The sequence below is a fragment of the Dendrobates tinctorius genome, unplaced genomic scaffold, assembly GCF_039654945.1.
Source record: "Dendrobates tinctorius isolate UK_male_01 unplaced genomic scaffold, ASM3965494v1 ptg000203l, whole genome shotgun sequence".
NCBI classification, from domain to species: Eukaryota; Metazoa; Chordata; class Amphibia; order Anura; family Dendrobatidae; genus Dendrobates; species Dendrobates tinctorius.
The window spans coordinates 5,996,387-6,017,750 of record NW_027361870.1 but is presented as its reverse complement, the minus strand read 5'-3'; the positions used below and the strand labels follow the sequence as shown (position 1 = coordinate 6,017,750).

The window sequence follows — 21,364 nt, the reverse complement described above, 5'->3', positions numbered from 1 at the left end:
GGAGCGGAGGGAATGGGAGGTGGGGCAGATGATGACAGCGGCGGCAGATCGCCGCTGTCATTCAGTTGCGGGGGGGGCGATCGCCGGTGGGGGGGGTGGAATCGGTGTCTCCAGCCATGTCCGATGCTACAGCAGCATCGGCCATGGCTGGATTGTAATATTTCATCAATTTTCATTGATGAAATATTACTATCGCTCTGATTGGCTGTTTCACTTTTAACAGCCAATCAGAGTGATCGTAGCCACGTGGGGGCGAAGCCACGCCCCCTGTGGCGAAGAACAAAGCCCCCTGTATCTGCGGGTCTGGTGACCTTTCAGTGACCTAGGTCACCCGACCCGCAGGGGGGCTTTAAAGTCATGACGCCACATAGGCGTCATGGGTCATTCTGACACGACTTTTCATGACGCCTACGTGGCGTCAAAGGTCGTGAAGGGGTTAAATAAAGGATGAGGTTGTTTATAACTTGGTTCACCAACTCCAGTCCTCAAGGCCCACCAACAGATCATGTTTTCAGGATTTCCTTTGTATTGCACAGGTGATGCAATTATCACGTGAGCAAGGAAATCCTGAAAACATGATCTGTTGGTGGTCCTTGAGGACTGGAGTTGGGGAACCCTGATTTACAAGGTCTATCTATAATAACCTTGGATTGTATTCCAGACAGTAAAATGATGTTACAAAACACCATAGTAGATTAACTGATTAGGATACTCATCAAGGTAACAATAGATAGTCCTTGCAGTCAACACCATCCTCTATTACGTTACCTGAGCAAAGACACCTAGGCCATGTAAAAAATGAACGTATATTTAGTTTTTCTCTTTTGCAGATACATATCTCCAAAATTGACACACGAAACATGGGTCATTTCTGCAGCTATGTGTACACAAAAAAGAAAAGTGTACGGCGCAGTGTGTGTAGGCGGCGAAAGACACATTAACCAAACATTATTTGAACACAAAATATTCAATGTTTTATTTATTTATTTTTTTATAAAATTATTTTCACTTTGAAGGACGTTTGGGAGAAGTGTTGGATACTTTGGGGGTGTGGCGAGAGGATGAACAGCTGGAAACTGAGGAAAGGGTTCTAGGTGAAGGTGCTACTAAATTACTGGGGGAAGGGAAGTCAGCCATGATAAAGGAGGAAGGTTGTGAAACATTGGTAGGAGAGGGGGGATTGAGTAACAGTCTTTTGTTTTTTCTTCTTTGGGGCAGGAGTCACCTGCCTGGACCGACTACCACTGTTTGACCGCCTTCCATGGCTTGACCGCCTAGTGCTGCTGGTCTGTGGACGATGTGAATAAAAAACAGAATTAGGGTCTCCCCTAGGGTGCTCGGTGTTGGTGCTGGCGGTGCTCCTTGTAGGTGAAATGGTGGTGACGGTGCTCATGGAAGGTGAATTATGCCCTGTGCTTCTGGTGGGAGAAGTGTGGGCGGTGCTCCGATCTGGTGAAGTGGTGGCGGTGCTACTCTGATGTTGAGTTTTGGAGGTGCCATGAGGAGGCGAAGTGTTGGCGGTGATCCTCTGCAGAGTAGTGGTGACGGTGCTCCTATGAGGAGATGTGATGGTGGTCCTCTGAAGAGTGGTGGTTGGGGTCCTCCTTGTATGGTGCGGAGTTGTGGTGGTGCTCTCATGCATTGGAAAAGTGGCGGTGCTCCGATACGGAGATGTTATTTCTGTGCGAACAGGTGAAGAAGTGGTGGCCCAACGAGATTTAGCGCTGGAGGTGCGCCAAGATGTGGTAACGGTGGCAGTACTGGTGATCCAGACAGGAGCAGCGCATGACATGGTGGTGGCGGCGGGGGTGGAGTGTCAAGCAGCACTCGACATTGGTGTGGTGTAGTGGTGCCCAGCTAGGAATGCAGATGGCTGTGCAGTGATATGCAGCAGAAGTCGGTACTGTGGTGAAGCGAGTCAGTGGTGGCACAGGTAGGAATGAGAACACTGAATGCTGCACGTACTGATTCTGCTGCATAACCTGCAAGTAAGCAGTGTTGCAGGCGTGTAAGACAGTCAGCTGTTGCTCAGAACTAAGGTGATCCGTCATGCCCTGTTCAATTTTACTAAAGAAATGGTGCGCTGGTCTATTGAGGTCGGCCTCCAGCCGGTCAAGGCGCTGTGCGGAAGAGTGGAAGAGGTGTTCCATGTAGTTAAAACCACGTTCCATTAGCGAAAATCCACTTTCCACTCTTTCGGACAGCGTCTTGAGACTGGCATGAAAGGCCTTGCTCAAGTACATGAACTCGGGCAAGACAGGCCTGTCCAAGGCCCGCTGGCGGGTAGTGCCCGCATAACCAGTGGCAGAGACCTGGGACAGGGGAACACCTGATTGACCAGCTTCCTGGCCACCAGCTGTCTGTGTTGCTGACCTGCAACTTGCTTCCTGGCTGTCGGATGGCTGGGACGGGTAATACTTACACTCTGGTGGCAAGTACTGGTCGTAAGAATTCCAAGGCGCGATGATACCGATACTTGGTTCTTGTCCTTGCAGAAGAGCCACTGCGAACCTGTCCCTCAGCACGAACATCAGTGTTGAAACAGTCCTTCATCGAGCGCCAACGTGTGCGGACTTTGTTCACTGTTGAAACAATGGAAAAGAAAAACAAAATTAGGTTGGACAACACAATGATGGTATCTGTATTACCACACACACCTGAGTTGTCATCAATGCTGAATCACCAATAATTCAAATAAAAATGCATTCACTATTGAACCTGAGGACACGTGTGTTTACTGCAAGCAGATCTCTTGCAGTAAACACACATGTATCATCAGGATCAAGAGTGAACCAAAAAAAAGACACAGCATTCAATACACAATGCGTACACTATTGAACCTGAGGACACGTGTGTTTACTGCAAGCGGATCTCTTGCAGTAAACACACATGTATCATCAGGATCAAGAGTGAACCATAAAAAAGACACAGCATTCAATACACAGTGCGTACACTATTGAGCCTGAGGACACGTGTGTTTACTGCAAGCAGATCTCTTGCAGTAAACACACATGTATCATCAGGATCAAGAGTGAACCATAAAAAAGACACAGCATTCAATACACAATGCGTACACTATTGAACCTGAGAACACGTGTGTTTACTGCAAGCAGATCTCTTGCAGTAAACACACTTGTATCATCAGGATCAAGAGTCAATGCAGCATCACACAACAGAGAAATACTTACTGAACGCCTTTTTGACAGTTGCAGAGGCGCTGTCCCAGCCCTCCATCAATGCTGCAGCCACTTCATTCCAGAGCTGCCGGGTCACCACAATGTCCTTGTACTGCTGGTCACGGCTGTCCCACAACGGGAAACGTTCCTGGACAAGGCTGATGAGTTGCTCATTGTCTAGATAGACGTCCTCATCCCGTTGTGGAACCTAGAAAAGAAATACATTTAGAATATTTGCATTTATGGAGAGTGGTGATGCAGAAGAAAAAAAAAAAGGGGAGGAAAGCTGGACAGAAAAACCAGAATCCAAAAATTTTTTAAAAAAATTAGGAAAAAACTTTTCTACCGTGCGTCTCCTTCCCGCAGTGCTTTGTGTACGCTGCTCACCCTCACTTGGCTGGTCCGATGCTGAGGTCTGTAAAAGAAAATAAATAATTAAACATTTGGACAGGCAGGTATACTTCACAAGACAGCAAACTGCTCACCTCACGCTCTGCGTCTGCCAATTCCTCCGCTGCTGGTGAGTATTCGGATCCAGAAGACATTCTAGCAAAAGAAAAAAATAAAACATTAGTACACATTATATATTTGAAAGCACAGGCTCACAGAAAAATTATACTCACATTAAGCTGCTGTGATCCCAAATATGATCTCTGGCTGGGTGGGTGTCTTTTCTTCTTGCAGTATGTCTGGAGAGTGATGAGGTGGCACGACAAAGCCCTTATTTTATCTCCCATGCTCCCAAACAATGTTTCTTGTCGAGGGGCTGGATTTAGACAGTGTCTAGACATTGTTTACTCTGAAATCGCACACGCTTGCTAAAGCCCCCGTTACACATAGCGATATCGCTAGCAATATCGCTGTAACGTCACCGATTTTGTGACGTTATCAGGGCTGTGGAGTCGGAGTCGTGGAGTCGGAGTCGGAGTCGGTGCTCATTTTGGTGGAGTCGGAGTCGGAGTTGGAGTCGGTATAAAATGGACCGACTCCGACTCCTAAAATATATAATAAATTGGGTACAGTAGTTCAATGCAGGATGTGCTGAATATTTTTTCATAGGAGTTTGGGAAAGTTATGAAATGTCCTATAAATGGCTGTTATATTCCTGATCTAAGGCTACATTCACACACAGCATTTTTCCTGTGTTTTTTGAGGATACGTTTTTCAGCTGCACAATCTGATCATCTTTTTAAAAAAACTGCATCACCTGAAAGGTTTTTGAGCTCATAGATAATGTTTTCAATAGCAAAAGCAGATTAGAAATCTGCTCTATCTATATATCCATTTATCCATATCTGTCTATCCATATCGTATCTGTACCAAAAAGAATGAAAACCGGGTAGTACACCAATATATATTCTGTTCTATCTAAATATCTTGATTATTGGATCATAAAAATGATTAAATGTCTGAGGTTCACATTGTACTACAATAAATTTTTCACTTAAATATAAGCAATATGTGTGGGAGTCGGAGTCGTGGAGTCGGAGTCGGAGCTGGAGTCGGAGTCGGTGTAAGGGAAATTGAGGAGTCGGAGTCGGAGTCGCAGGTTTGGCTTACCGACTCCACAGCCCTGGACGTTATAGCGATATTGCTAGCGATATCGCTATGTCTGATACTTGCCTCCGACCGGCTCCCCCGCTGATTATCGCTGATCGCGCGAGAATGTCCTGGATCATTTCTCGTCGGGCGCTTCCTGCTGTGGAGACGAGCGACGTGTGGACGCGGGCGGGAGGACGTCAGGATCGCCGCGTCTGACAGGTAAGTAGCGACCCCCAACCCCAGCGATGTCGCTGGTGAGATCTGCCTGTGTGGCAGCTCACTAGCGACCACTTAGCGATGCACCAGCGATCCATATCGTTGTCAGGATCGCTGGTGCATCGCTAAGTGTAACGGTACCCTAAGCGCTGACATGCGCACTATACAGCGCACGTCAGCACGCAAATAGACTGTAATACTCTTCTTTTGCGCATTGTGTGCGCTGATGCGCGCATGCGCATTTTTAACGACGTTGGGCGGACCAAAAAATGCAACATGTAGCGTCCGGCGCGTCTGATCGCAGACATGGAAAATGCGCAGCGCACTGAAACGCTGAGGCCTGCGTGCAATCGCTAGACACTGCGCACGCCATTTTAAATATACGGGACAAATGTGCGCGCGACCGATAGCGCACAATGCGCTGCGCGATAAACCGCAAATGTGAAACCAGCCTTAGCGTTTTTTAAGCGTTTTTTGCAGCGGCAAAAATGCTTAAAAAACGCAACGTGGGCACACTGCCTAAATTTATGTGGATTCAGGCCACTCATTGCACAAATGGGACTTTGTTCAGACATCAACATTTTTTATGATTTTTTTTTTTTTTTTTTTTAATATGTTGTGGATACTTTCTTTTACTCCATCACTAATGGGCAGTTTATTTTGCTTTAACATCTTAGTTTTTGGATAGGGCACACTAGGTGCTAATTTTGGGCATATAGGCCCGTTTGGCAGTTGTTGGATGTGTATCTCTTTTTTTGTGATTTCTTTTAACTTCCTATGTGTCACAATAAAATTTACCTATTTTTATGGCATTTAGCTTCTCGCATCTTTTCTGATGTTGTTAATGTGAGAAAGTAGCAGCAGGGAAGAGGAATGCTGAGGAGCTGTCAGGATAGGCAAGCAGAGATTAGGCAGAGTGGAGATTAACTCAGGATCTGTCAGATTTGTACAAAGATTTAGCATAGAGGAGGTACACTGAGGAGCTGTCCGGCTAGGTGGGCAGAGATTCAGCAGGGAGGAGGGACACCGAGGAACAGTCGGGATAGGTGGATGGTGATTAAGCAGTGAGGAAGGACACTGAGGAGCTGTCAGTCAGACTAGGTGGGTGGAGATTCAACATGGAGGATGTACATTGAGGAGGCTAGGTGTGTGGAGACTAAGCAGTGAGGCGGGACACTGAGGAGCTGTCGGGCTAAGTGGATGGAGATTCAGCAGTGAGGCAGGACCTGGGCCGGCTCCAGGTTTTCGTGGGCTCTGGGCAAAGAGTATCAGTTGGCCCCTGTAACACATGCAAAGATTCATGATGCACAGATACTGCAGAGAAGTATACGTACAGTACAATGCCAAAGATTTCACTTCTTACATTACATAAGTGATATCTATTGTAAATTCTACAATAGATCCGAAACTGGACAGTATAGTCCTCCATACAGTATTATGGCACCACACAGTGCTCCATACTGAGTGAGCCCCAGATATTGCTCCTTACAGTATTATGGGCACCACATAGTGTTTCATACAGAATAATGAGCCCATATATTGCTTGATACAGTATTATGGGCATCACATAGTTCTCCATACAGAATGAGCCCATATATTGCTTCACACAGTATAATGGACCCCATATAATGCTCCATACAGAATAATGAGCGCCATATAATGTTCCATACATAATGGTTCCCTTATAATGCTCCATACATAATGCATCCCATAAAATACTCCATACATAATGGGCCCCATATACTGCTCCATACAGAATATGCCCCATATATTTATCCAAACATGGAAAAAAAAAATGAAACAGTCACCTCTCCTTGCTGGCCTCAGGTCGAAATTACTCGGTGTCGCCACCTTACGGCTCTCTGTGATATTTAGAAAGAGGGTGCACTGTAGTGGCGTTATCGCACCCGCTGACCCGAGACATCACAGAGTCAGAAGAGACTCGTAAGACACAGCATTGGAGGAACTGGGAAAGGTAAGTATCGGAAGTACCAGGGCCCTGAGCAAGCGGGTGGACCCCCACAGTGAGCCGGTGTACCCGACGGTACCCTCGGGTACCCTCTGCCTGTTCAGGGCCCAGGCACTTGCCCGGGTGCTGATGCTGGCCCTGGGCAGGACACTGAGTAGCTGTCAGGCTAGGTGGACAGAGATTTAGCAGGGAGGAGGTACACTGAGGAACAGTCAGTAAGGCTAGGTGGGCAGAGATAAAGCTGAACTTTCATAAAGCATTATACAGCTATTCTGACATGAATTTTCAAAGTAAGTACAGCATCTTCATAGGGTCCAGGAGATTTTTTTAATAGTGTATGCATTTTGTATTGTGAAATCTGGTGATGGATACACTTTAAGCTGCCTACTGACATTTCATAGAGATCAGCAGATTGTTCTGCTGACAGTCTAACACCTTTGAGGCTGCTGAGAGGGTGATGGATGCCTACACTATTTTGGGAAAATATATAACAAAACTTCCACTGCGTCTTTGGACTGATCTTTCCTTTAGTGATTAGAAAGTTACACCTAGTTATGCGAGTTGGCACTTTATTAGACTTTAGGAATTTTTTAAGCACTAAGCAGGGTAATACCCTATGTTTTCCGTTGGAAGGATTTTCTTTGATATATTTTTTTATTGTTTATACCTGATGGTGTCAGTAATGCTCTGCGGTGAATAAACTGCGTGGCCTTTTGCCAAATCTCTGTCATCATCAGTGGAATGCGATATGAGAAACATTCATTCAGCGCACTTCAATCTGCAGTGCAGTTTCTTAAAGGAATAGGACGAGTAGAAATTTATAAAGAGCTCTTATAGAATCTGCCAGCAGAATTTACAAAACAAGATGCATACATGATTCCATTTACCCGATTAGGCCGGAGTAGTTAAACTGAAAATCTATGTTAGAATGGCTTCTGAGAAAGTTTCCCTTCCTAATTTTTAAAATGAGAATTACATGAGTCCACCTCCAGCCAGACTCTTGAAAAGCTCATAGTAATATCAGGATTATACAGCCCTTTTTAATATGGAATTTAAAAATAATTGCACCAGCCTCGGTCTCAGGAGCTGAGCATGCCATTTTCAGAAGGTGTCGGCTGAAAGCTTTGACATGTGCAAGGGTATTTCATCCAACATCCCACATGTGGTCCAGCCTTCTAGCTCCATGCTTGTCGGGCTAGGGTAAAGCAGGGTGTACCGGCTCTGGCTTAGTTGCTGTACAAATTCTTGTTCCAGAATCTGGGAATTCGTCTGAAGAAGATTCCAGCATGTAGGTAACACAGCAAGTCTACCCTGCTTATGTACCTTAGGACATCATCAAGCCAGATTGGTCCAATAAAAGGGATTGTCTGGGCAAAATGAAAAGTTTACAGGTGGCTTGGAGCCATAAAGAATAATAAACTGAGTGATACCTTCAGTCATCCTCCTGGATCCAGCACAGGCCGCTCCTTGGTTTGCCCTTACACCGGAAGAGGATATTTCAACATTCTACCAGCAGCAGGACTGCTGCGGCCGATGATTGTCTGCAGCGGTCATGTGACTTCTGCAGCAAATCATCTGATATTTTATGATGATGCATTGCTTAAAGTCACCTGACCACTGCAGACAGTCAAAGACCGCAGTGGTCCAACTGGTGGTGGAGCAGTGACTTCATCACTTCTTGTTTCTCTGCAGACCACGGAGCGGCCTGTGCTGGATCCCGGTGAGAGGCCTTTGAGAGCTGCTTGACTTTTTAAAAGTAACCTGTCCGCTTCCCCATAGCCCCCATGCCTTTATTCCTCTGATTATATAGTTTGGAACAAATAGTTTGTTTTTTCCAGGCCCAATTGTCCCACCAATCATGTTATCGTGCTCTTGTTGATTGAATTGATTGTAAGAGCAGCGTCTCTGCCGGTTCTTTGCAGATCTCTGCCTCCCTGACAATGCACCTGTAGTAATGGCTGGCCGAGTCCTGTGTCTCCGCCACCTCCCTGGGCCTGCGCAATGCGCTGATGAACCCAGGGTCCGCACACCCATATTCTTTGCACGTTGTCAGGGAGGCAGAGGCTGACGTTGACGCTAATTTTGCAAGTCATGTCACTCTCGCTTATAGGAGCATGTTAACGTGATTAATCTGACGATTGGTCTGGGGAAATACAACACGACTCGTCATCCTCTAATTAAAGTATTACTGCCCAGATTATAAAAATAATTTTAAGGTAATATACAAAGCAAAAAGTCACCAACAAGAGCTTGTTTGAAACTATGCTGAGTGGAATAAAAACATAGGGGCAGTTTGGGGGCCATGGAGAAGCTGACTGGTTCCCTTTAAACCAATGGTTACACCTCCTTTATAACATACAGTCATAGCTGAAAGTGTTGGCGCCCTTGAAGTTGTTACAGAAATTGAAGTATTCCTCCCAGAAAATTATTTCATTTACACATGTTGTGTTATACACGTGTTTATTTCCTTTGCGTTCATTGGACAAACACAAAAAAAGTGGAAAAAAAAAAGAGGATTTGACATTTCAAACAAAACCCTCAAAATGGGCCAGACAAAATTGTTGGCACCTTTCCAAAATTGTGGGTAAACAACTTTATTTAAAAAATGTGATGCTCGTTCAAACTCACCTGTGGCAAGTAACAGGTGTGGGCAATATGAAACTCGCACCTGAAACAAGATAAAAAGGGGAGAAGTTGACTCAGTCTTTGCATTATGTCTCTGTGTGTACCACACTAAGTATGGAGAACAGAAAGAGGAGAAGAGATCTGTCTGAGGACTTGAGAATCAAAATTTTTGAAAAATATCAACAATCTGAAGGTTGCAGGTCTGCGTCCAGAGATCTTGATGTTCCTTTGTCCATGGTGTGCAACATAATCAAGAAGTTTACAACTCGTGGTACTGTAGCTAATCTCCCTGGACATGACCGTCAGACAAAAATTGATGAAAGGTTACAACGCAGGATGGTGGATAGGCAGCCCCAATCACGTTCCATAGAAATTCAAGCTGTGCTGCAGGCGCATGGTGCGTAAGTGTCAGTGCAAACTATCCATCTACATTTGAATGAATGAAACACTATGGTAGGAAAACCAGGTGAACCCCACTTCTGACACAGAGACATGAAAAAGCCAGACTGCAGTTTGCCGAAAAGTAAATGAGTAAGCCATACTCATTCTGGCAAACTGCCTTGTGGACAGATGAGACCAAGATAGAGTTTTTTGGTAAAGCACACCTAGATGTCAGTTTCTGATGATGCATCCCCTTTCAGTACAAAGGGTACAGGGGGCTGTCTTGTCGTTTTTCTTTAAAAACGACCCTCTTCCTTCTCGGGGGTCGGTTCTTTCCTCATTCACAGTTCGGTCCTAGGACATGATCGCTGTCCCATGCTGCTGTCAGAGGCCTTTTTGTCTGTTTTGCAGACTTGGAGGAAAATAATTAGATCCAGAGATCGGCTGCAGAGCTGCGCTTGCAAGTTATAGAGCAGCCCGCTTGTAAACTCCTTGCTTAGGAGACCGGCCACCTCTGGTAGACTGCACTGGTGGCTGGTAACCTTGGCAATGAGCTGTAAAGCACACAATTAGAAATCCCTTCGTTCTTGAGGATGAAAAAGGATTTTTAATTAAAAGTAAATTGCAAAGTTGCTGGTTTTTACAAATAGTTTGACTTTAAAAGGCTAGTGGCCAAAGAGAGGGGAAGAAAAGCCTTCTGTGGTCTTTTCAGCTTTTGCTAATGCTGATACTGGACTCCCTTTTAAATTAGTGACCCCTCTCAGCTGACTGGATCATATGGACTTTCTTACATGCGGAGTTGTCAGTGCTGCCAGTGATTTCACTGTTTTGTTGAGCCGAGTACAGTAGAAGGCCATGCCTCAACGTGTCGCACATAATTCCTGAGGCACAGCCACACGTTACCCCTGGAAAGGTCATGTCATGCCTCTCGGTTCATCGACGACGTCCTCTCCAAGGGCCAGTTCCTCCCCACCCCCAACCGGCTTCAGTGGACGGTGTGTTCCAGCCCCAGCGTTTGTGGTCGGCTCATCTCCTGCCTCCTCCGTGTTGACGTCTTGCTCTCAGCCACATCAGACCAACGGGATGTTATAGTAACAGTCTTGGTCTTAGGAAACCATCCAGCAGAGGCGCGAGGCAGTCACAAAACTTATAAATTAATACTTTTTTTTCACAAATTCCCTGGCACGGGAATTCCCAGGCTTGAGAGCCTTTTTTTCATGAAGTTGTATATTTCATGCATTATGTAATTTATTTTCTTTCATTGCAGATAGACCCACTGGAGCAAGCAAAATTAGATTTGGTGTCTGCATACACGTTAAATTCTCTATTCTGGGGTAAGTACTTCTCTGCCAGTGATGCTGAAAATGGAGGGGATGAAGAGGAAAGGTGCCTAATTTTGTATTTTTTTTTTTATGTTTTACTTTAGTCTATCTGACTACTCAAGGGATTAATCCTAAAGAGCACGCAGTGAAGGACGAGCTGGTAAGAGTCATTGATTTTCATTAAATCCGCAAATTGCACTTCTATGAGAAGACCACCATAAAAAAAGTAGGACCATAACCAAGATATTGATCATCTTTTCTTAGGATAGCTTATGAATATCATAGCAATGGGGGGCCGACACCAGAACCCTCACCAATAAACTGTAATCGGGTCTTGTGGCCTCCCGGAATACACAATGTATGATGCCGGGACATCTCGTCTAAAAAAAATGTTAGGGTTATTCAGTTCCCCTCCCTCTGGTCCAAAGCCACCGCCCCAGTCCCCACTGTGGACCTGTATTGATGACGTCCCCTCCATCAGCTGGGTGATTGCTGAAGCCGATCAGAGGTGAATGCTGAGATCAGCAATTGGCTGATGTGAAGTCATCACTACAAGACCCCCAGGGGGACTGGTTGTGACAGTTATAACCATCAGTGTGCACAACTGTTCTTGGCACAGAGAATGGCCTTTAAAGGGAAGCTGTCATGTACTAACCTGCAGATATGGGGTTAATCTGCAGGTTATTTGCATTCTGACACCGTGCGGCTGCTGCACTCAGAGCTCCGCTGCCTGGCGGAAAATGCACTTCATCCCCCCTGGTAGCGTTCAGCCGTATGTGTGATACTGGCATGGTTTCAGTCACCACTCAGTGCATAAAGAGCGGAGGCTGTAACCGCGTCCCCAACCTTGACTGTAAGCTGACACTAATGCTGAGCTGCTGTCAGTCAGTGCCGGGGGCGCGGCTACAGTCGCCGCTGTCTACATACCAAGCGGTAACTGAAATCGCGTCGGCGCCACCCTTATGAGTGAAAGGCCAAGCTTACCGGGAGGAATAAAATTAATTTTCTCCCGTCAGCAGGGCTGTCAGTGCAGCGGCTGCATGGTGTCAACTCTATTGACCTACAGATTATCCCCATATCTGCAGATTAATATTTTACATGACCAGTTCCCTTTAAAGGGAACCATTTTGTACTACTCCAGTAGTTCCTTAAAAAAATAAATGAAAAAAAGCTGTTAAATGGAAGGTGCCATAGTTTTTTTTCAACAATTGAGAAAATGTAAAGTATTAATGTCCTAAAAAAATATCATTTGTTATTAATGGAGTAAAATTTAAAAAATAATTTCAAAATATTAAACACTAGAGGGAGCAGCTGCTGAAATTTGCCATGAAAACCTAGTGTACAACTAGCTCACATTACAACTGCAGTAAATGTGGGTGGGGTCTTATCACATGGGTGTGGGGGGGGGGGCAAGAAACTGACTGGCACATCCAAACTAATGTGAATAGGTGCATACCAAGAGGAGCTACCCCCATATACAATATACAAAGAATGGTTGCACTCTATCATGCTAAGGCACGTCAATGTGGAATATATGTAATTAGAATTACAATACAGCTTTAGAAATATAGAAAAAATATATGAGACTCTTAGCATAAAATTTGGCCAAATATTATCTGCCCACCAGCCAACGTCAAGGCGGCCTGAAATCTGATGGGTACCTACACTGCGTGAATACCTCTCTAAGGCTGATGTCTGAATTCCTGGGTGAATGTGGACACCTCTGTCAGCAATGCCTGCATTTATGGGTAAGTAGGGACCTGCTATAATTAAAATCACCACCTGGTGGAGGGCGGAGTGCTCGGTCAGTAAGCTAACATACAAGAGACATATATTTTTTCTATAATTCTAAAGCTGTATTGCAATTCTAATTACATATATTCCACATTGACATGCCTTAGCATGATAGAGTGCAACCATTCTTTGTATATTTTATCACATGGGTGTGACATCACTCCTCTCCTTCCTTTTCTGTGTGTTTGCTAAGGGATAAGAGAGGATGAATTTTATCATCACAGTCCGGAGCCATTTTGTTGGTGACTGCCAGTCATACTGACAGGTAGACTGTCACCGAGGACGGACGGCAGCGCTGATTCTGTTAGTTGGGGCTGTTGGTTGTATCATAAGCTGGGGTTAGATACGCGGAGCATGTCATGTGCTGTGATTAATTCCATTGTGTGTTACACTCCATGTATCTAGATACAGGGCTCAGTGTTTTGACTCACATGATGGGATTAGATACACGGTCTAGGGTGTATCACTGGATGCCAATGATGGGATTAGATACACGGGTCTGGGACATATCACCTATGTCCATGATGGGATTACTTACACTGGTCTAGGGTGTATCTCACATGATGGGATTAGATACACACGTCTGGGGCGTATCATGTAGGATGGGATTAGATACACGGATCTGTAGCAGCCCACAGCCACCCCAGAATTGGCAATCATGTTCAATGCACCAATTCTGGCACTTAGAATTCGCTCTTTCTGATTGCCCTGGTGCAGCTGCAATAGGGGTAATTGTAGTTGGGGTTGATGTCAGCTGTAATTTGTCAAAAATCCAGGCTGGCATCAGGGCCAGGGGTTAGTAATGGAGAGGAGTCTATCAGACACCCATTACTAGCCCAATAATGAAAGAAAAACAGAGGCAGAAAAATAAGTTTTTTTTTTATTTAAAAAATAAAAAAACACTCCCCGACATGTTCCCTGGTTCACCAATTTATTAAAAAAAAAAACAAAAACCCATGGAGGTGCACAGCAGTCCTGGGAATCGGACGTAGTCCGCAAATGGAAACCTGAAAAAAAAACAAGAGAAATAAAGACAAGACACTGTCCCTCGTTCACCAATTTATTAGAAAACAAAAACATTCCCACTCATGTCCATGAAGTTCCTACAGCGATCCCCAAATCCGAAGTCCAAAGGCTATTGTGCCTCGTTCAGAGATCCAAGCTCCATAGGCTGCAGTAGCCACTGCGGGTCCCACTGCGCTCCACGAGACCCGGCGACTCTGAACAGAGGTGACGTCAGTAAGTACACCGTTCTTCAGAGTCACCAAGTCCTCTGTGTAATGGCCCGATATAGTGCCCCACAGTATAATGGCCCCATATAGTGCCTCACGGTATCCTGGCCCCATATAGTGCCTCACGGTATCATGGCCCCATATAGTGCCTCACGGTATCATGGCCCCATATAGTGCCTCACGGTATAATGGCCCCATATAGTTCCTCACGGTATGATGGCCCCATATAATGCCCCGCAGTATAATGGCCCCATATAGTGCCCCACAGTATAATGGCCCCATATAGAGCCCCACAGTATAATGGCCCCATATAGTGCCCAACAGTATAATGGCCCCATATTGTGAATCACTGTAATATGGCCCCATATAGTGCCCCACAATATAATGGCCCTATATAGTGCCTCACTGTATAAGTATAGTCCCTTACTGTATAATGGCCCCGTATAGTGCCTCACTGTATAGTGGCCCCATATAGTGCCTCACTGTATATGGCCTCGTATGGTGCCCCACAGTATAATGGCCTTGTATGGTTCCCCACAGTATAATGGTCTCGTATAGCGCCCCACAGTATAATGGTTTCATATAGCACCCCACAGTATAAGGGTGTACTATAGCTTCCCACAGTATAAGGGTCTCCTATAGCTTCCCACAGTATAATGGTCTCATAAAGCGCCCCACAGTATAATGGTTTCATATAGCACCCCACAGTTTAATGGTTTCATATAGCACCCCACAGTATAAGGGTCTCATATAGCTTCCCACAGTATAATAATGGTCTCATATAGTCCCCCACAGTATAATGGTCTCATATAGCGCCCCACAGTATAATGGTCTCATATAGCGCCCCACAGTATAATGGCTCTATGTAGTGCATCCTGGTATATGCCCCCTTCCTGGTACATGGCCCCACCATCCTGTTATGTCTACCCACCATACCGGTGGATGGCTCCCCTCCATCCTGGTAGATGGCCCCCCTCCTGAAAAAAACAATAGACACTTGTACTTACCTGCCCTGCGCTCGCGCGCAGTGCTGAATCCACTGTGTCAGTCTGTTCAGAACACAGCAGATGGGTGGCTCCCCTCCATCCTGGTAGATGACTCCCCTCCATCCAGGTAGATGGGCCCCCCCTCCTGAAAAAAACAATAGACTCTTGTACTTACCTGCCCTGCCCTGTGGCTCTTTTATTTAGCGTCCCTTCCACTGCCGAAATAATCGTTTATAAAATTGGTCAGACATACCTGAAGTTTGTCAGGGGGGCAGGTCTTTCCCCCCGGACACAGATGCCTCACATACGTCAGTCATGTCCTGCTTTTGAATTTGGTGCCGCCTCCTCAGGGTTCTTTTTTTTTTTTTTTTTTTTTTTTTTTACTCGTGCCTGCTGACATCATCACAGGTCTTTCTGCACCACTGCTATGCGGAGCTCCGCCCCTCCTGGTCACATGGTGCTGACGTCATCACAGGTCTTTGCACCACTGCTATGCTGAGCTCCGCCCCTCCTGGTCACATGGTGCTGACATCATCACAGGTCTTTCTGCACCACTGTTCTGCTGAGCTCAGGAGCGAGAAAAAAAAATGAATGCTGAGGAGGCGGTGCCAAATTCAAAAGCAGGACATGACTGACGTATGTGAGGCGTCTGTGTCCAGGGGGGAAAGACCTGCCCCCCTGACAAACTTCAGGTATGTCTGACCAATTTTAAAAACTATTATTTCTGCGGTGGAAGGGACGCTAAATAAAAGAGCCACCTTGACAGAATGCAGCATTAGTGCTGCACAAGGGAAAACGCCTGGAGGTGGTGACAGGTTCCCTTTAAGGAAACGGAGCGGAGGAGCGGCGCCGGTCCAGTAGGTAAGTTTGCTTTTTGTTATTTTTACTCAACACTTTGGGGATATTCAAAAGTGGTTTTCCAGTACTGGACATCCCTTTTAAAAGTATTTTACCTTTTTGCCAGTTCCTCTCCATCACAGACCTGTGTATCCGTAGTTGGGCTACAGTGCTCTCTTCCCGTCTGCCACCTGTTCTTCTGTCTAGATCAGCAATAAACGGGAGAGAGAGAGAGCAGCACACGTCTTCAGGATCTGACTACACACAGGATTTGCTTGTAGTCTGTTACCATAGAGGCATAACTGCTACCTACAAAATGCTTCAAAATTGCTACATTTTATATGTATTAAAGCACTGAAATGTTTAGTAAAGTTTCACCTGTGGATATCCCTGACACGCCTCTTGGCTGGGAGTTCCTGCCAGTGTCCCCTCTTTCTCTTTTGGCTTGGTCCGTGCATGACTGCTGCAGCCAGTCGGTAGTCCTAGCAGCCACCAAACTGGAAGAGAATGAGAAGACAGGCTGGGGAGCCAGGCAGCGGGTCAGAGTGAGGGAATCCATGGGGGAGTATGCTGTTTCTATTTCACACTAGAGCCATACATTTATTATACGATAGGAGTGGAAAACTCCCTTTTCCCATGGTACATGATGGCACCACGAGAGGGGATCCGCCCTACGAGGACAGGAAACCTTCAAGATAAAAGGGGGCGGCTCCTCTCTCCGCATCAGTTGGTTTCCTGTCCTCGACGGGGAACCCTCAAGATGAAAGCCTCTTTGAAGATTCCGAAGAGGATGCCTGGGCCTGGGTCGGGTGATTAGTGGCAGGCATGGGTCTGCTACACCCGACGCCAGGTACTGGTAGTCGCCTCGGGGGCCATATATGCCTATGTCCCCCCTGAGCGAAAGCATGGCCACAGCTGGGCAGATGCCCATGCGAAGCGGGGTACCTTGGCGGATGGACCCTCCAAGATGTCAGCAAAGAGGTCCAGGGAGGCCACTGGTAGTGTTCCCTCCCTGTTGACATGCAAGTGGCCATGCAGCCCAGGAGACACATCGGTGCCCGGGCAGAAGAGCTCCTCGGAGGCCACGGACAGTGACCCTCCCTGTCGAAGCCCAGACACCGGACCCCGCAGCGTACCTGCAGTCAGGAGGTGCTCTGCAGCATGGAATCCAGGCCCACCATGGATGACATCAGCGGAGTGCGGCAGGTGTAGCTGATCCGTGGTCCAGGTCCATCGGGGGTAAGGGGTGTCTGGGGGCCCCGAAATAGGCAGGGCCCAAGCGCTCACCCGGCCCGCACAGCAGGTCGTCTGGCCGCACCGGGGGCAGCGCGCACTCGGAGCGCGCATGATGGCCGCCGAACCGGAAGCGGTTGCGTGCGACCCGGAAGTGGAGGGGGCGCACAGCACTGCGGGGCCTGGGAGAGACAGGAAGAGTGCGCGGTCCCGGGGGGGAGCACGGGCGCGCACGGGGGCGCGTGCGCGTCCACACACAGGTGCGAGACCAGCTGGTCCAGGAAAAAAAAAAAAAAAAGAGAAAGTACTATTTAAATCGCCAGGAAAGGCGAGCGGGCGTCACAGCACCAATTTTGAGTGGGGTGACTGCTTGCAGCCATATGCAGCATAATGGATAGCCCTTCGCCAGAGCATACACGACCGCGCCAGGAAGCGAAGGAGAGGCGGTCGTGCTCAAACGAAAAAGCAAAAGCACGCCGCAGCAGTAGTGTGAGCCACTCGGGCAGCGCACGGGCGGATCGTCACCGCAAAAAAGAGGGCTCCATAGGCACGTTGGGAGACAGTGAGAGGACCAGCCAACCTCCAGATCCGGTACCCGTTCTATGAAGCGTCCGAGTGGTGAGTGAACCTCGAGAAAGTCCAGTAATCTAATGTCTGTTCTCTTTCTCTTTTTTGCCTCTCTTTTTCCTCTCCTCCTCCTCTTATATATATGGACGGGGTGGAGTATAGGAGGTCCCTAAGAAATATAGAGGAAAGTCAAAAAATAAAGAATGTGCTTTATGTAAAAGTCCCGTAGAAACAGCCTGGAACAAAAAATTATGCCAGGAGTGCATTAACAAGACCATAGCGGAGGAGACACCCTCATTTTCGGATAGTTTGAGGGCCATAATTCAGACAGAAGTTTCCAAGTCAGTAAGAGCATTACAAACGGTAGATACAGAAAGAAAAGCTAGGAGATCAAGCCCCTCAGGGGTCTCTCAACAGGACTCTACAGGGTCAGAAGACGACTCAAATAAGTCGCAGTATTCAGGAAGTAGCTCGGACGGGGAAGATACGTTTCCAGTAGAAGCTACGGATGAACTCATTAAAGCAGTTAGATCTACCATGGGGCTAGTAGAAGAGCGGACAAAAAAGACAGCCCAAGATCTCATGTTTAGTGGACTGCAAAAGAGAAAACGTAGAACCTTCCCTGTTAATGAGCAACTGAAAGCACTCATAAATCGCGAGTGGGAAAAACCAGAAAGGAAGTCCCAGAATACAAATTCCCTGAAGAGGAGATACCCATTTGAGGAAGAGGCATCCTCATCCTGGGATAGGGCCCCCAAAATTGATGTGGCGATATCAAAGGTCGCCAGAAAATCCTCCCTACCCTTTGAGGACTTGGGGTTTCTAAAAGAGCCACTGGACCGAAAGGCGGATAGTTGCCTTAAGGCAGCCTGGGAAACCTCGGCTGGCGCACTAAGACCCGCCATCGCAGCCACTTGTGTGGCTAGGTCCTTAAAGATATGGACAGACAACTTGGAGGATCAATTGGAACAAGGGGTTCCCAGAGAGACGATTCTGGAATCATTGCCGGCTATTAGGGCAGCGGCGAACTTTCTCGCAGAGGCATCAGCAGATTCGGCCAGACTAGCCTCAAAATCAGCAGCCTTAACCAATGTAGGACGGCGGGCGGTATGGCTCAAATGCTGGCCGGGGGACACCCAGGCGAAAATGAAACTTTGCTCTCTACCATGTGAAGGAAATTTCTTGTTCGGCCCGGCATTGGATGAAGTGCTGGAGAAAGCGAGTGATACCAAAAAGAATTTTCCGAAACAACCATTTCAGGCCTTTCGGCGCTCCTTTCAGAGGGGCCGAAAGTTCAGGAGACAACAATTTAAAGATCGTGACAGGAGCAATTCCGACAGACGATACAGAGGAGGGAGAGGCTTCTATTTCAGTAAGCCCCCGAGAGAAGCCAAAAAACCCACCCAGTGACGGTCCTTCTCAGGTGGGGGGAAGGCTCTCTCACTTCCTCCCAGCCTGGGAAAGGATCTCATCCAGCACCTGGATCCGACAGATAGTAGGGTCAGGTCTGGAGTTAAAATTCCACCATTGGCCACCACAAAAATTCATTCAAACTCCGGTACAATCATCTCAGGAAAGACAAAAGAGTTTGGAAGAGGAGGTATTATCGCTTGTACAAAAACTCTACTGGAAGAAGTTCCAGAAAAAGAAAAGAAGAAAGGCTTTTACTCCCCCCTGTTTCTGATAAAGAAACCAGACGATTCCTGGAGGACGATTGTAAATCTGAAAGGCCTCAACAAGTATCTAGTAGTCCCATCATTCAAGATGGAGACAATAAGATCTACAGTAAAACTCCTCTTCCCTCGGTGTTACATGGCGGTCCTGGATCTCAAGGACGCTTACTATCATGTCCCGATTCGGCAGCAAGACCGCAAATGTCTCAGGGTGGCAGTCCAGATAAACTCTCAGTGGCATCATTTTCAATACAAGGCTCTGCCCTTTGGGGTAGCAACAGCCCCCCGGGTCTTTACGAAGTTAATTGCGGAGGTCACGGCACAACTCAGAGAAAAAGATGCTCTAGTAATACCATATCTGGACGACTTCTTGATAGTGGGGAAAGATTTCGCTCACTGTCAGGAACAAGTCAAGACAGTGATAGAGACTCTTCAGACTCTGGGTTGGCAACTGAACTTCAAAAAATCCAGGTTGGAGCCAACGATGGTCCAGAATTTTTTGGGCCTAACAATAGACTCGGTAATACAGGAGTGTCGCCTCCCAGGGGAAAAAGAAGAGAAAATCAAAAACCTAATCAGAACAACATTAGGAAAGACAACAATGACTCTGAGGAAAGCCATGTCAGTGCTGGGGTCCCTAACCTCCTGCATACCAGCGATAAAATGGGCACAATTTCACGCAAGGGAACTTCAGTGGTGTGTGTTACAAAGCGATCTGACGCTTCAGGGGCAGTTAGAACAGAAGCTCACCATCCCGGATCCTGTACTCCAGTCGCTAAAATGGTGGTTACAGATAGAGGCCGCTCCGAGGGGAGTACCCTGGACATATGCAGCCTCCAGAGTAGTCACGACAGATGACAGTCCCTGGGGCTGGGGAGCCCATCTAGACACCCTATGGCTCCAAGATACTTGGGCTCAGGGGGAAAAAGATCTATCCTCAAACGAGTGGGAACTGCTAGCCATCGAAAGAGCGCTGGAAGGATTACTGACACACCTGAGAGGACATCATGTGAAAGTCCTATCAGACAATCGTACAGCGGTTGCATACGTGAACCATCAAGGGGGCACTCGTTCTCGGTCATTGATGGAAATAGCAAAAAGAATCCTGACTCTGGCGGAACATCAGTTCCTTTCATTATCGGCCCTGCATATCCGAGGCGCGGACAACCTGAGGGCGGACTTTCTGAGCAGGAACCACTTAAAGCAAGGAGAATTGTGCCTAAAAGAGTCCATTTTTCAGCAAATTGTGCAGAGGTGGGGAAAACCCATAATAGATCTCTTCGCCTCAAAAACCAATAGAAAAGTTCAAAAATTCTGCTCCCTAAGACCAGCAGACATGCCACTGGCGGTAGACGCCTTCAGAATAAAATGGACATCATGTCTCCTGTACGCATTCCCTCCGATATGCCTCATTCCATTAGTCCTGAAAAAGATCAGGGAGGACCAAGCCAGAGTAATTATGATAGCTCCCTTTTGGCCAAAAAGGCCGTGGTTCTATTGGCTGAGAGTGATGTCAGTGACAGACCCATGGGTGCTCCCAGAGGATCACGACCTCCTAACACAGGGTCCCTTCAATCATCCTCCGAATTCCAGGCTGCATTTGACAGCCTGGAATTTGAAAGGTCACTATTAGAAAAGAAAGGGTTTTCAGCGAGATTGATTTCCACCTTAATCAGCAGCAGAAAACCAGTGACTACAAAAATATATGGGAGGATATGGAGGAAGTTCTTGTTCACCTCAGGCCCAATACAGGAAGGGGAAGTACCGGTAAGGGCAGTGCTAGAGTTTCTGCAAAGGGGCTTAGACTTGGG

The 21,364-nt window shown here is 46.9% G+C and overlaps 1 protein-coding gene across 1 annotated transcript in view; it reads left to right on the top strand.

Annotated features, from left to right (window-relative positions):
* C1D (C1D nuclear receptor corepressor) overlaps window positions 1-21,364 on the top strand; it is a 64,856-nt gene that overhangs the window by 26,022 nt on the left and 17,470 nt on the right. The window contains exons 3-4 of the mRNA XM_073553785.1: window positions 11,177-11,243; window positions 11,336-11,391. Coding sequence (XP_073409886.1) covers window positions 11,177-11,243; window positions 11,336-11,391 — 123 coding nt within the window. The remainder of the gene's footprint in view (window positions 1-11,176; window positions 11,244-11,335; window positions 11,392-21,364) is intronic.